The sequence below is a fragment of the Pipistrellus hanaki genome (genome assembly GCF_964339955.1).
Source record: "Pipistrellus hanaki genome assembly, chromosome: 1".
Lineage (NCBI taxonomy): Eukaryota > Metazoa > Chordata > Mammalia > Chiroptera > Vespertilionidae > Pipistrellus > Pipistrellus hanaki.
This window is the reverse complement of record NC_140503.1, coordinates 210,167,942-210,183,702: the sequence shown is the minus strand read 5'-3', so window position 1 is coordinate 210,183,702 and position 15,761 is coordinate 210,167,942. Positions and strand designations below refer to the sequence as shown.

At 63.3% G+C, this 15,761-nt stretch overlaps 1 protein-coding gene across 1 annotated transcript; it reads right to left on the bottom strand.

Moving 5' to 3' along the window:
* Positions 1 to 1,212: 1,212 nt before the first annotated feature.
* On the bottom strand, positions 1,213 to 5,497 carry SPON2 (spondin 2). The gene is made up of 6 exons (XM_084878719.1): positions 4,989 to 5,497; positions 4,334 to 4,559; positions 3,836 to 4,059; positions 3,563 to 3,754; positions 3,090 to 3,264; positions 1,213 to 1,942 (listed from the first exon to the last, which is right to left on the bottom strand). Exons 2-6 carry the CDS (start codon positions 4,554 to 4,556, stop codon positions 1,758 to 1,760), a joined length of 999 nt encoding a protein of 332 aa, XP_084734845.1. The 5' UTR covers positions 4,557 to 4,559; positions 4,989 to 5,497; the 3' UTR covers positions 1,213 to 1,757.
* Positions 5,498 to 15,761: the final 10,264 nt, after the last annotated feature.

The following is a 15,761-nucleotide window of genomic DNA, read 5'->3' as shown; positions in this document are numbered from 1 at the left end:
CCTGACCGGAATCGAACCTGGGACCTTTCGGTCCGCAGATTGACGCTCTACCACTGAGCCAAACCGGTTTCCGCAGGGCATTACTTTTTAAAAGGGTGTCTCATTTTGTCTGTATCCTATGTGTTCATTGTCAGACTCCGGCAAAACAGATGAGGAGCGTGGAGTCTCTGCTCATTTAACAAGCATTTGCCGTGTCTGCCACATGCCCAAGCGGTGCTGTGTGACTGTCAGCACGTGGGTGCCCTTCACCCCAAACCGTTCACTAGGAGCCTGCAAGGCCAGCTCCTAGGCGCAAGGGTGCCCGTGAGCAGACACCCAGCACGGGGCCTGAGGAGCCTGGCCAGTACCCCTCCCTGGGGAGCGCTGTCAGGAAGCGTCTCTGAGGGGAGCCCCAAGATTACATGCCCAGAACATTCCGCAGAACAGTGCCTCCCTCAGGGACACTGCCAGTCTGTTAGCAGCACTTCCAGGCGTGAGCGTGTGTTTAAGGCACTTGCTGGGCCTTCACCCGCCCTCCCCCCAAACCCCAGGCCTTCAGCAAAATGGTCACAGGCAGCTGCTTTCCCTCCTTCCGCCCCAAGGCCGAGGGTCAAGGTGACCTTTGGGGATCGGAATCCGGAGAGAGGAATGGGGCCAAGGAGGGGGTGTCTGCAGAGGATGGAAGGGCTCTGAGGTCGGGTTTGCAGGAAGGCCTGTCAGGGAGGGGAAGGGGCTCTCCTGGCCAGGAACTGGCTGTGTCAAGGGGGAGCTGAGCCCCCGTTCCTAAGAGGGCCAGCAATATGGCCCCTGGGTCCTGGAAGGCATAAGGGGGCGGCCCTCTCCAACCCCTGGCTGCAGGGTGGGTGAGAGAGGAACCCAAGCAGGAAGAATAAAGGCCTGAAAGTGTCTCCATCTCCCACCGTCCTCTGAGGCCCAGCCCAGCCTCCACTCCGCTCCATGGGGCGTCCCTGAGGGGTCCATGCTGGTAGCACAAGGTTTTGAATCCCCAACCTCAGACAAGGGCCAGGGCAGGCAAGCGGTGAGCCGTCAGGGCCATCTCTGAGGTGGGGGCCTGGGGAGGGGACTGCAGATGTGCAGGGAGCCTGGCACCATGATTTCATGTTCTCACGCTGTGTGCTCTTCAAGGAAGTCTGGGGGAGACCCTGCTCCAGGGCAGGTGGGCGGCCCTTGTCTGCCCTCATGCAGTGCCCGCCAGGCGATGGCCACCAATGTCAGGAATCATAGTCTTTATTCAAGTGCAAGATCAGTCATGTGACAATGCCAGGTGAGATACCCCAGCCTGACCCCTTTTTATCTCCTATGGCGTCACTGCTTGGATGCCAGGAGCAGCCAGTGCCCGGGCAGCCTTGCTCTGAGGAGCAGGCATGGTGAGGGCTCCTGTGCCAGCGGCGCCCGGGCACCAGGACCGAGGTATTTCACAGCCAGCTCGTGCGGCTCGCGCTCCTGGGCCGGGGCGGGTGGCTGTCCTGCAGGGCACCCAGCCAGGCATTGTGCACGGAGGACCACGGCCGCACGGCGGCGTACGCGCCGGACGTGGGTTGGAGCAGACGTGTGCGTCTCCGCACGAGGGGACCTTAGGACGTGGGGCCACAGCCACGAGGGGGGCTTGCAGGAAGGAGACGCCTGCTCCGATGCGCCTCCGGCCCGCGGGCGCTGTGCAGAGCGGCCGGCCCGCAGTGCGGCTCAGAGGTGAAGCTGCGCTCGGCCTGCTCGCTGAGCGGCCCAGCCGGGCGGGGGGCAGCAGCCTGGCTCAGGGCTCACACACAGTTGTCAGGGACGCACTGGGCCTCCTCTTCCAGCGCGGGGCAGGGTGCCCCGTGGTTGGCGGGCTGCACGCGGACATAGCGCGTCCGGATCCTGGCCCCCAGCTTCCCGCACAGGCCCTCGCACAGCCCCCAGGACGACCAGAGGGAGACCTCGCAGTCCAGCGGCGTCTCTGGAGCTGGACCAAGCACAGAGGGCCGTGAGCGCGGGGAGGAGGAGCTGGTGGCAGAAGGGCACCCCAGGGTGGTCGCCCGTGAGCCCAGTTCTAGACCGCGGAGTGGAGAGGAAGCAGAGTGGAGAGGAAGCTCAGTCCATGACAGGAAAGGCCGCCCACCCTCCTAAGGAACCACGGAGACGACCTGGCTTAATGCTCCTCCCACAGGCAGCGTGGGGACCACATTCCTGGGGAGGGGACCCCTGCTGTGAGCCCAGTCACTGACCGGCTCAGAGCTAGCCGGCGACCATGGCCCCGCACTCAACAGGCCTGACACAGGTATCCGCCCCCGTGGGCAGGCCACCTCCACGTCTGCCGTGGAGGCACCGAGGGGTCCACTTAGTGAAGCCCTTCCCGTCTGCCGTCTTCTGGGGGGCTGGGCCTCCCTCCCACCTCCTTTCGGCTGCACTTACCAATGTAGGTAAGTTTAGAGCTTGAATCAAGCAATTACCACGTCTTCCAGAATTCTAGTCATCCTCACAGAATGCTCTGAACCGCCAAACCCCAAGTTGTCCTGCCCCAAATGCTTGGAACCCCCACAACCCCATCTTCTCGCATCGCCTGCTGTGAACCACCAGGACCCTGGAGGTTTGTGCTAAAACCTGAGCTCGGGGCCCTGGGCTGCCTGGTGTGACTACCTCCCTGCCCCTGGTGTTGCTGGGGTCCTGGCCCAGCCTGGTGGTGGGCAATCCCCCCCAAAGCCTGGCTTAGAATGGGGTGCCCTCCATGGCAGGTTGGAGTGCTGCAGGGGAGCACCATGGGGGTGGACGACGTGACCTGGCCCCTGGACCGTCACTCCCTGTGGGGTCACGTGGGCGGCTGGCCTCGGGAGAGTGCGGGGTGTGAGGGGGTGTTATTGCCACGTCAGACAGTCCCTCTTGGGACAGTGCTTCAGGGTTACTCTTGGGTGAGAGGTGAAGCCGGTGCAGGGCTGGGCGTCGGCGCTGCCGTTGCCGTGAAAGCTGAGCTCAGCCCGTGTGACCCACTCACCGAGTGGTTCTCGGCCCCCGGCGCCAGTGGTGGCGTGGTGGCTCCCGCGGGCCTGGGCACTTGGCCAGGAGCACGCGGTTGAGGGCAGGGAGGGCGGTAGTGGGGGTGGGACTGGGCTTACCCGAGAGGCCGTCCCCGATCTCGTTGCCCCTGCCGGCCAGGTCGATGGCGGGAGGCACGAAGGCCCTGGGGCTCTGCCGGAGACGCACCAGGGTCACCCTGGCGATGGGGGGCAGGGCCTTCAGCCGTGGGTAGTAGAAGGAGTTTGCCGGGTGGCTGGGAGAGGAGGAGGTGATCTGGGGAGACGGAAGAAGGGCTGTCAGCTCGGTCGGAGGCCCAGGAGCCCACCTGCACCTGCTGTGTGCTTGGCCCAGGTGGGAGCCACAGGGCAGCGTGGACACACCCCCACTGGCCTTCGCGGCCCATCGGGGCGCCTGGCTCATGGTCCGGGCCCCCACCTCGTTACCCACCCCCCATCCTGCACACCCCTGTTCACCGTGACCCTACGGACAGGATGCTGTCCCAACAAGAGACAAAGCTGGGAAACAGGAGCTGCCCGAGTGGCCCGCGCTGTGACCGCCTCCCGTCCCTCACCTCGGTCACCGTGTCCTGCGGGATGGTCGCGAAGTTGGGGGAGGAGAAGGTGAAGCCGCTGTCTGTCCCCGCGTCATGTGGGAAAAGGTCCACGGTGACCTGCTCCCTCCAGCGGTTCCCGTCACACAGGTCCAGGCTGTCGGCGCCCACAAACCAGTCGGGGCTGGGGACAATCCGGACCACAAAGGACACCTGGGGGGGAGGGGGGCAGGGGCTCAGCCGGGTAGCCACCACGCCCACGCCTCTGCCCTCCTGCCCACCATCTGCACCTACCAGTGAGTGCCGGGCGTGCACCTCGAACTCCGCGGAGGTGTGCCCCATGCCGCTGGGCACGGCGGGGGCCGAGAACACCTCGTGCACGCTCTGGAGCTTCTCGCCGGCCGCCTCGATCTCCTTCATCAGGGCCCAGGCCTCGCCCCGCTCCGCGAAGTCCCGCAGCCCATTGCTGGCGTACTGGTTCTCCCGCCACATGCTGTAGTCGGAGCTGTGCGCTGCCCCTGTGGGCCCGATGCTGCATGAGCAGCCGCCCCACGTGAGTGCACCCCCCGTTCCCTGCCCCCCCCCCATTACATGGGGACACCCTGGGGCCTCGTGCTGCCCGGAGACACTGCCGGTGACCAGCTCACCGGCCAGCATGCAGTCGGCGTCCAGCAAACACAGCCGGCACCCAAGTGAGTTGGATTGGAGTGCCCCCAAACTGCGAGGGGCGGTGCTGCTGCCAGGTGCCGTCCCCCTGTGTGGACGTGCCAGGCAGGGCAGGGCTGCGCTTACCCAGCAGGGAAGACCATTGTGCGGGCGGCCGGAACAGTGGGTACTGCTTGGGAAAGGCCGTCTGGCTCCACTTGCCCGTGAAGGTGATGCGGTACTTGGCCAGGGGCCGGGCCGTGCACACGGAGTCTCCCCGCAGCGGCTGGCCGGCTGTGGTGCCAAGTGTGGCCAGGAGGAGAGCCCAGAGGGCCCTGCCCTGGGCGGCGGCCAGGGTCCGGGTGTCCATCACCTAGAAGAGGGGTGAGCTCCACAGGCTGCACAGCTGGTCCCCAGACACCCTGCTGCGTGCCAGCCCAGACGGGGACTTCAGGGACAGCCTGAGCCGCCCCGCCCTGCTCCGCCTCTGCCTCCGCTCGGGCTTGGCCTGGCCCCCATTCTGGAAGGTGGAAGCTGGATGTGCAGGTGTGTGTCTAGGAACCTAGGGTGCCCGGCAGGTGTGGGGCCCTGGCGCCCAGGCATGGTATCCCCGGTTATATACTCTGGTGTTGCCGTCCGAGGGAACCCAGAACCTGGAGGTCAGCCTTTGGACTCACTGTGCCAGAACTGCGTGGCCAACCCGGGCCTCCCTCCGGCGTGCTGCGGGTTTCTGTCGGGGTGGGGAATGCCGGGAGGCCGGTGACTTAGGGGTTGGGGTCAGAGGCGCACCCGCAGTACTCACCCAGAGGAGCAGCAGGAAGGCAGGCAGCTGGGCTGTGGCCTGGGGTGGTCCCCGCAAGAGCCCAGCACTCCAATTTGTGCTGAGGATGGCACCCGGCTGGCCAGCGGGCCCGGGTCCCCTCTGCGGCCGGCGGAGCGCAGACGAGAAAGGGACTGTGCCCCGCAGCTGCCCTGGCCGCCGGCTCTGAGGCTGAGAGGCTGCTCCGGCGCTGAGGTCACTCTGCTCTGGTCGGGTGCCTGCCAGTTGCCGCACCCCTTTCTTTGTCTTCCCCTCCCTCCCAGCCTCCCGCCCTCTCCTCTCCCTGCTGCTCTCTGCTTTCCCAACAGGCCTTCCCAGTGTCTCTGGAGGTGGTGCCAAAGCCAGCGTGTTGCCGCCGCAGCCGCAGCCTGCTGGTGGTGGGAGTGCCGGGGCCAGGCTGCGAGAGGGGCCTGGGGCGCCGCTTGCTTAGAACACAGCCGCCTCCTTCGCATCCAGCTGCCGAGAGCCGGGCGGGCGCCCCCCGGGAATCAGAACCACAGGCGGGCGGCGTGCTCAGAGAGACCTCCCTCCCTCAGGGCTGCCAGGTCCCTCGGGGCAGGAGGCGCCCGTCCCTGACCCACAGAGGGACAGAGGTCAGAGGCGCTTGGCACGCAGGAGGTGGCTGTCAGATCCCAGTCTCTCTGCTCACTGTCAGGAGGATGTTCCTAGGACCGAGCCACAGGCCTGGCAACGGGCAGGGGCAGGATGGTCTCGTTCCTACGAGCCGGGAGCCTTCGGCGTGAACAGAAAGCGTGCTGGTCTTAGGATGTTTCCCGAGTTCGAAAAGGAGAGGAAAAGGACCAACGAGAACAGAGTGCAGACAGACACAAGCCATGTCGCCTGCATTTCAAAGCAATAGCGGGCTCAGGGACGGGGCTGAGCACCGTGTGGAGGCCGAGGCCCGCGCTGGACCAAAGAGCTCCTGTGTGGGTGATGGCAGTCACTCAGGACACGCCACTCACTGAACACAACAGGGAACTGCCGCACGCTCACAGGAACAGCAGTGTGTGTGGGAGCCACTGCTGTTTCCAAGAAACCTTTGTGAGCAAGTGGCCCGGCTCCGCCTGCAGGCCCATCTTCCCGTCCGGCTCCTGCGCGGCCGGGCCGGCGAGCCGGGGTCGTCGTCTGTGCGGCCTCGGTGGGTCTGTGTGGACCCGCCGTCAGCCCGCGCCCTCGAGGGAGCGTGAGCAACGGCAGATGGCAGCTCCCAGCTCCTGGCGCCGGGTCCTCCCGGGAAGCAGCATCCCGGGTTTGAGGACAGGCAGGACATGCCTGGGATAGCTCGTCTGCTCTCCCACCGATCGCTCAGGCACAGTCCAGTCTGTTCACAGCCACGGGGGCCTCCGGGCTCACCCCACTTGACAGTAAGCCCAGGATGGCTAAGAGGCAGCCCAGCGTGCTCGGGGGCCCTTCCCAGCCACCACACCCATCGAAGAGCTCTCACCCCTCCAGTCCTACCTGGGGCATGCTGCCGGACCAGCGGCCAGGAGACAGGGTGGGGGCTGGGAGGAGGCTGGCCAGGAAGGCGCTGCCTTTGGTGGTAGAATGCCCCTCTTCAGGATCGTGCCTGAGGGGGTTCTTAGGACACGGGGCGGGGAAGTGCCCACTGTTTGCTGTGCTCGGAGAGGGGCATAGGAGAGTTCCGGGGCAGGTGGCCCCTGGCCCTTGGTCTGGGCTGGGCGTGGGTGGGGAGCCCAGCTATAGGGACTAGGCCTCCTTTGTGGGTCCTGACTCTGCTGCAAACCACTCTGACCTCAGGCTCCTCTTCTGCAAACCAGGACACTCTGTCTTGTCTCCTGCCGAGGACTGAGTGCTAGTGCTCTCTGGGTCTTGGTGGTGGGGACACAGAGTGGCCTCCAAGGCTTCAGGAGGAGGGACTGGAGGGGATGGAAAAGACACTTTTCGGGGTTCTGTTCTTCAGAGTGCTTGGTATACGTCAACACTGACTCGGGCCCCTTCCTGTAAGTCACTGTGCTCAGTCACCCCCGAGGTGGTGTCAGAGGATGAGGCCCAGGGTGTGGCTGTAAGCCAGGACTGTGCACCCCCACACTCCTGTCTGCACCCCACGCTCCCTGCCTGCTCCCCTCCCCGGTGACTCTAACAGCTACGGGGGACATTGCTGGCCCCTGGCCCCCGACCTCAGCGCCTGCCGTAGTCCGAGGAGTGTAAGTAGAGTGGACTCTGCAGGCCTCATGGCTGCAGCGTGTAGAGGTGTCCAACCCCAGGTGCTGCTGATGGGGAGCCTTGGGCAGCTGTGCAGGCTTCCGCGTGGGGAGGTGGGTGGTGCTGCTCAGATGGCCTCAGGGGCGGGGGTTTCCAGGAGCCCGAGTTGTGAGTTGCCGAGGACAGGCCTGGCATACAGGGATGCTGGGTAAGCAGTGTCATTCTCCTATCGCCAGCTTGGCCCTGCCGTGGACCCCAGACCCAGGATGCCCCGGGGCGCTATGCATCTATCTGGACCTGATGACCTTGGAGAACCCGTCATGTGGCTTCTGGCCCAGCGGCCTCTAGGCCTGGCCTGACCAGGCTCTTTCAGGGCCCTCCCTGGGCGTGGCACAGCCCGACGTGGGTGGGGAGAGGGTGGGGACAGGCAGGCTTCTCAGCACAGACTCGGGCCTGTGTCTGGCTTCCTGGGGGGATTAAGTGCCAGTCACACAGGCACACACTTGTCTGCTCACCCATTCAGCAGACATCCACCCGGGTCGTTCCCGCCAGACACCACAGACCGCACACTGCTTCCCCAGGGCGGCTCCGTCCTGCAGGCTGAGCTTCCCACCTCCGCCCGGTCCCCCTCTCTGCACCTTCCCTGCACCCATCTGGGCCAGGGCACTCCCAGGAGTCTTCCTGGTGCCCCCCTCAGGTCTGGGAGGAGTGCCTGGTCATGGCCAGGAGCTGGACTGGTGTAGGCAGAGGGTTTGCCTCGGGTAAGCCGTGTCCAGAGTCATTAAGACTGGGCAGACTGGCTGCGCTGCCAAAGCCACCATCTGCTCCTCGCCCACCTCCCTCCAGCTCGGCTCCCTCTGGCTCAGGTTGCTCAGAGCACCCCTGACCCATGAGGAACCCCAAGTCCCAGGCTTACACCCCCTCTGCAGTTCAGGATCTGGGAGGTGTCGAGCAAGGGAGCCCCACAGCTATCCCAGTGGGGGCCTTGCCTGCAGCCTTGCTCAGTAACCATGCCCCCTTTGACCGAGCTGGGGGTCGGGAGGCCCAGGGCTCAGACCAAGCGTGGCTGTGGCCTCCAGCTCCGCACTCCGAGGGGGCTGGGCCACACTCGGCCGCAGAGCTGGGCGGTGTGCCGTCCTGGCTGTGAGCCTGATGTGCCCGCCGCCCGGGAACACGGGTCTGTCTGTGCCGCGGCTCATTCACAGTGGAAGGCAGGACTTGGGCAAGCATGGCACCGGGGGGTTTCCGAAAATGCCCGTCCTTCGTCAGAGAGCACAGGCAGAAAGGTCAGAACAGGCTTCGTTTCAGCCGCATGCATGACCCGTGGCCTCCACGGGTTCTGCGCCTTTAAGCAAAACCATAGGAGACAAAGGCAGCCGTGCCCCGGCTCGTGGTGTGAGCGAGGGAGAGGTCCGGAGCACCTTCGGGGTCAGAGCCGAACAGCCCGGCGGTCTGACCTGACGCGGGCAGCCAAAGGCTGGCTCAGGTTCCGGTTTTACCGAGAAAACTGCTGAGCCGTGCGAAGAGCAGGAGGCCACGTTGCGAGGTGGCTCTGTCTGTCTGTCTGTCTGTCTTTACCATCTTCAGTGCCTGGCTCAGTGGTCTTAGGTCAGTCCCACTGCTGGGCACTGTCAGCACCACCAGCCCATCGTGAGGGGCAGTTCTTTCTGCTCGTGACCCTGTCCGACGCTCACGTCCCTCCTCCGCCCGGCGGGGCACCCCTTCTCCCCGCGAACGTGGCTGCGGAGAACCGCGTGAGGGGGACCTTACAGTGTTTGCCCTTCGCGACCTGCAGGCTGATGCACCCGAGTTGTAGCCGGCGTGTCCTTCCTCTCTGAGGCTGACGGCAGCCCCCTGCACGGAGGGGCCACGTTTGCTCATCTATTCATCCGCCCACCGACGCGGGTGCTCCCATGTCTGTAACCATGGGCACACAAAGACCTCTCCCGACCCGCTGCAGTTCTGTGGGGCACCCAGGAGTGGAGTCGCTGGGTCATAGCGTGGCTGTACTTTCCCTTCTTTGAGGAGCCTCCGTGGCTGTGCCATTTTGCATCCCCACCCACAGTGTACAGAGTCCCAGTGTCTCCACTTCCCCGGCAGCAATGAGGTGGCTGCGTTTACCCAGGCTCCCCCGCTGCCCCGCTCTGTGCCGCCTTCGTGGTGAAAACCAGGAATAGCCTGTCTGTCTGTCCCGGACGGAAAGGGCCGGGCTGGAGCCCGTTCCCAGCGCATTCCCGGAAAGTGCCGCTCCGACCTGTCCCGTGGTTTCTGGGAAGACCTGCTTGCAGGCCGCCTGTGCTCACTTGGCTCAGGGCTCCCCCAGCATGAAAGCTTTCCCCAGGAGACACAGCCTGGGCGTGGCCCCTCTCCAGCTCCTCACTCCTGCGGGCTGGGGGGGCTGTGTCCGAACCCCTGGAGGGGAGGGCGGCGGAGGGCCTGTCCCTGGCTGTGGGAGCAGCGGGCCCTGCGGTGCAGGAGCAGGGAGCGCCTTCGGTTCTCACCCCGTCAGGCGTGGCCCAGCACCCTCGCCTCCACTGCTGGCCCTGCGAGGACAGGCGTCCGCGCTGGCCTCTGGGTGCTCCTGGCTGGAGGAGTGAGCGCTCCTCACGTTTGTGTAGTCATCCTGAGTCACTCCTCCTGACTGACTTCTAATTTTTTAAACCAGGGCAAAGGGAAGTCTCTAGGTTTGCAATCACGTCATCAGCACAGATGGTTTCATCTATTTTTCTTCATGTTTATGTCACTTATTTGATTTTCTTATTCTGCGGTGTTTGCTCGGCCCTCCCAGAAAACGCTGAGTAACCATGGCAACGGCTGGCACCACCAGGCGCCTACAGGTCTTGGCCGGTTTTGTGTTCCTGTGTAGAATGAGCGCGGCCTCTGTTTGTGTGCCAAGCCTTTGATTTCTTCCGTTTTAATTAGTGTTACTAATAATGGCTGCTGGATTCCGCCACACTTCTCGTCGGCACTTACTGATCGGTTCTCTGAATTCTCTGTGCTGTTAACGAAATTGCGTCAGTCGGCCCCGGAGCCTGTGCAGGCCTGCGGGGTCCTGATGGACAGGCCTGCGGGGTCCTGATGGACAGGCCTGCAGCTGCTTCTCCCGGGGTTCTCTTCGCTTATCTCTTACTTGATGTTTTTCTCATCTTCATTTATAAGCGACATTTGTCCGTAGTTTTCTTTGTACCGCATCAGGTTTGAGTATTAAATTATACTGGTTTCATGCGATGAACTGCAGAGTTTTCATCTTCTTTTGTCTTGGGAAAGTTAGAACAGCACTAGAATGACTTCTCTCCCGAGCTAAGGCCAGAGCCTCCTGGGCCGTGAGCATCTTCCTCCATCTTTCCTGTATTCCTGTGGTTGGCAAACTCATCAGTCCGCAGAGCCAAATAGCAGCAGTACAACAATTGAAATTTCTTTTGAGAGCCACATTTTTTAAACTTAGACTTCTTGTAACGCTACTTCTTCAAAATAGACTCACCCAGGCCGTGGTATTTTGTGGAAGAGCCACACTCAAGGAGCCAAAGAGCTGCACGTGGCTCGCCAGCCCTGGTTTGCAGACCCCTGCTTTATTCTTTCACCTTCAATCACCGTCCCAGGACACACACACACACACACACACCCGTTCAGCTTTTCCCCTACTTTAAGTCATTGCGGTAATTTACATTCACTGGAAAACTACCTGTTTGCCCCAGACTGTCGAACAGCTGCTCAGATTCGCAGGTGATGGCACTGAGCACGCTCCCACCCCTCCCCCGTGGGCCCTTCTCCTTCCTAATCACGGTCTCCGGGCCCAGCCACAGCAGAGACGTGGGTCCTAGTCCGCCTTCATCGGACGGGTGTCTGCTTCGTGTGTTTTAGCAAGAACAGGATCATTTCTCCTTTCACCGGTCTGTTTTCTCTTAGCCTCTGGCTGTTCCTTCCCTGTTCCTTCATATCGTCCTCACGCCGGCTTCCTGAGCTGACTCGCCCCCCGCCGCCGAGTCCCGAGTCAGGGAGCCCTGGCTCTGCCCAGACGTGTTTACTTTCTGTGGCTTCCCCAGCAGCTCGCGTGTTCAGGTTTCATGTCCCGTCGTAAATAAGGGCTGCCTGTGAGCGTCTTAGTTTCCAGCTGCTAACACGGAGGGCATGTGCGTGACGTCCTTATTTGTTTTAAATCTTGTTGGATTACACTAAGATCGTTTTGATTAATGGACCTTCTTCAGACAGGCGCAGACCTCGTGGCCGGGAGCGCGTGCTGTTTTCCCTCTGAGGCCGGGAGGCTCGGTGTCCCCACGCCTGCTGGTGTCCCGGAGCCAGGAGCCGGATGTGGGGGACCCGTGAGCACGCCTGCCGTGGGCGGCCCTCCCTTCCCTCGGCCCGCGTGGCGTCTGGGCGTCTGGCCGTGGGCTTTCCGGTGCGCGTCCTGGCCGCTCGCTCACCGGTGCAGGGGCGAGTGTGGCAGCTCCCTCATGGCGCCCCATCTTGGCATTGGCCCCACGGCCTCCGTCTGACTGGGGGCACTTCGCTGGTCTCCCGGCGTTCCCGTGCACAGGGTGCAGGATGACGGATGCTCCCGTGCTCACAGGACCCCTGGCTGGCTGCCCGGGCAGTCCTCCTCCCTCAGCGGCCCACGCTGTCCCCGCACCGTCCTCCGCCCAGGGCTGCAGACGGGAGCTCCGGCCTCGGTGGTGGTTTCTCCCTTGAACCACACGCTCTTCTGGTCGGCAGGCCCATAGCTTTCCCGGCCCGCTGCGCCGGGCCTCCGGAGGGCCGTGGGGTGGTGAGGTGAGGCGAGGAGAGCGGAGGCCCCTGCGGAGGGCATGGCGGCAGCACCACCAGCCCTCTGCCAGCACTCACGGTCTCGCCCCTGTAAGAGCCTCCCCCGGCTCTCACGGACGCCTGAGGTCAATAACGCTGTGTTGGGATGCAGCCACGCACCTCCTTGTCTGTGAGCCTGTGGCCACTTTCCGGGTGTCCCTCCGACGGCAGAGTCTGTGACCGCCCCAGGCTGTGGAGACGTACTCCGACAGAGAGGAGCCTGGGCCCAGAGAAGCTGAGGAACAACTGAGGCCCCACAGCTGGCGAGGGAGGAGCCTAACGCTCCTGGCCTCCCGCCCCCAGAGCGCGTGGCCTCCTGTGGGGGCACCCGGTGGGAGACGGGGCTTCCCTGCAGCCCCAGCCGAGCCCTCGCTGGGAACCGGGCTGGGTACTCCAGGTGCGGCTTCCCGGTCTGGCGCTGAGAAGGCTGTGGGCGTGTGGGGCCGAGCGTGATGCTGGGGGGTGGGCGGCCTTGGGCTCCTGAGCCTGCTCCACAGGAGGCAGTGCCCCCGGTTCAACCACCCAGCACAGGCCTCCAGGACCCCGGGGTGGGCTCCACAGCCCTGCCCGCCCCCCTCACATCCCCCTCACCCCCAGAGGAGACCTGCTGGGGCTCCCTCGCCCTCCCTCTCACTTCTGGGTGGTGGGAGGAGAGCGGACCCTTCCTTTATTTTTTTCAAAATATATTTTATTGATTTTTTACAGAGCGGAAGTGAGAGGGATAGAGCCAGAAACATCAATGAGAGAGAGAATCATCGATCAGCTGCCTCCTGCACACCCCCACTGGGGATATGCCCGCAACCAAGGTACATGCCCTTGACCGGAATCGAACCTGGGACCCTTCAGCTCCCAGGCCAACGCTCTCTCCACTGAGCGGACCCTTCCTTTAAACCCGAGGTGGCCACCGGATTGAAATGGGCGACCGCCACTTTAAATCCTGTGAGGAGGCCGCCTCCTCCGCGGTGACACAGCCGGGGGAGTTCCTAGAAGGAGGCGTGGGCGCGTGGCAGAGGCGCCGCTCCACACCCAGGCTCTGCCTCCGTGGCCTGCAGCAGGGCCGCGCCCGGGCACCGGCCCTTCGAGAGGCAGCCCTGGAGCTCTGGGGCCTCGGGGCGCCCCGGCAGCCGAGGGTGCAGACACCTGGAGGGGTGAAGGCACCAGGGGCGGGTGCAGCGGGAGAGGGGCCCTCCAGGTCAGCCCAGCTGGGTGAGGCTTGTGGGCAAAGTAGACCAGGGAGGGGGGGCGCTGGCCTCTGGTGCCGAGCCAGCCACCCCAGTCCGATGGAGTCACGGCAGGACGGGCGCGGGAGAGACCCGGGCGGCGCCTTGGATTTCGGGGGAGGCTCCTGTGCCAGGGCCCTCCCTCTGGCCGGCCAGCAGGAGGTGGGGTCAGGGTCGCTGCTGGGGTTGGGCTGGGCCCCAGGCAGCCCCAGCTGGGTGTGCCTCCTTCCCCGGCTCTGGCCTGGAGCCAGTGAGCGAATGCTGACCCACATTTCCACTGAGCCGGCTGAAGTAGGCCACCGCAGGCCGGGCCAGGCCACAGGCTGTGGGCCGCCAGCACCTGCGCAGACTTCCCACCCGTGGGGGGAGGCAGGCTCCCGGTCCTCCTGGGGTGCTGGCCCTGCCAGGGGGTCGCTGGCGGTGGGTGCTGGTTGATTCCGCTCTGTCTGGGAGCCTGACCCCCTCCCCCTTCGCGTGCCCCTCTGCTCACTCTCACTGAAGCCGCCTTCTGGCTGCCACGTGTCCTCTGAGATGCTTTTCCTGTGGAGACAGCCGTGCCCTGGTGGTCACCGAGCACGGCATTGTGGGAAGGGTGGGAAGAGAGACTGAGGGGGCTAAAGCACAAGTCCCAGTTCCGGTCCCTTCCCAGGATCCAGCGTCAGCCCTGCCGACCGAGAGGGCTGCCAAGGCCGGGCTGACTCAGAGCAGCAAAGCCGCCTGGCCGCCTGCGGGTCACGCGGGAGGGGATTATCTCTCGGCTGAGGCGTGTGGGGCCGAGGAGCCCGGAGCCATCTGGTAAGCCCATCCCATCCCACACTCTGCGGAGGGAGACGGAGCCTCAGGAGGGTGTGGGCACGGGGTGAGGACGTGGGCCTGGGAGGGCCTGTGTGAACCCCGAGGAAGAGGGGGCCCCAGCACCCCTGAGCCTCTGCTGCCCTATCCGAGCCCAGGCAGTACCTGGAAAGGGACCTCTGGGGCAGGGGGCCCAGGAGGAAGAGGGCTGGCTGGGCCGGAGCCCCTGCACCCTCCACCCCCCCGGCCCCAGCCGTTGGGAACGTGTGCTGGGGAGGCCTGCACACACTTTGGTCTCTGTGACCCCTGTGTGACCCCGCCGGGCCCTGGTGGGGCACCCGCTGGCCCCGGGCCATCCCTGAGGAATTGGAGCCGGTCCAAGGACCGCTCCGGGGGTGGGTCCCAGAGGGGCGGGCGGGCGGCGATGTGGATAAGCTCCGCTGCGCTCCACGCTCCGGCGTCTGCTGTGAACGGGAATCTCAGTGTGATAGCCCCACGCTGCCGTCCCCCTGATGGTGGTGCTTCTTGGCGCTGAGGCCTGGACCAGCTTCTGTGAGCGAAGGCTCCTGGCCCGAGCTCGGGCCCAGGACACAGGTGCTGTTGGCGTCCGAGAGGCCGGCCGCCTCTCCCCGGCTTCGGCCTGGCTCTCCGTCAGGAGGACCAGGCAGTCTTTTCACCGACAGAAACTGTAACGCCTCGGACAGACAAGATGTAGAATGGACATGGGGAGGAGCAAACAGGAAGTCCTGGCCGATGTGAAGGCTCCATCAGCTCCCGAGGTCATGGGGGCCGGCACTTCCTGTTAGAATCCGAACTGTTGTTGTTGCTGTTCTTCTTTAATATATATATATATATATATATATATATATATATATATATATATATATATATATATATATTTATTGACTTCAGAGAGGACAGGAGAGGGAGATAGGAACATCAATGATGAGAGAGGATCATTGACCAGCTGCCTCCTGCACGCCCCCTACTGGGGATTGAACCTGCAGCCCAGGCATGTGCCCTTGTCTGGAATCGAACCCGGGACCCTTCAGTCCTCAGGCCGACGCTCTATCCACTGAGCCACACCGGCTGGGGCAGAATCCCAACTTTTCAAATTGGACGCAGCAACCTTCAAATTGCTGTGGAAGAACAGTGAAAGGGAAGACGGGGTGCCCTGGCCGGGGTGCAGGCCATCAGAACGTCATCTCAGCACGCCACGATCGGGGGCTCAGGCCCCTGGCAGGGCACACACAAGAACCAACCAGTTGCCCAGCTGGTGTTGCTCAGTGGCTGGGTGTTGATTCCCAGTCAGGGCACATGCCCAGGTTGCAAGCTTGATACTTAGTAGGGGGCAGGCTTGAAGCAGCTGATCAATGCTTTTCTCTCTCTCCCTCTCCCTTCCTGTCTCTAGAATAAAAGTATATATTTTTTTTTTAAAGAAGAGGAAGATGCAAAAATAAAAGCCAGCTCTTTTTTAAAAAAAAAAATCAGTGCACAATGAAGTGAAAACAAATTGATGTTTCTCTCCCATGTGCGCACTCTCAAATCCATGTATATTTGTTTAAATTAAAACTAAAAAGAAGGCCGGGCCCGGTTTGGCTCAATGGATAGAGCGTTGGCCTGCGGACTGAAAGGTCCCAGGTTCGATTCCGGTCAAGGGCATGTACCTTGGTTGCGGGCACATCCCCAGTAGGGGGTGTGCAAGAGGCAGCTGATCGATGGCTCTCTCATCGATGTTTCTAACTCTATCTCTCTCCCTTCCTCTCTGTACAAAATCAAT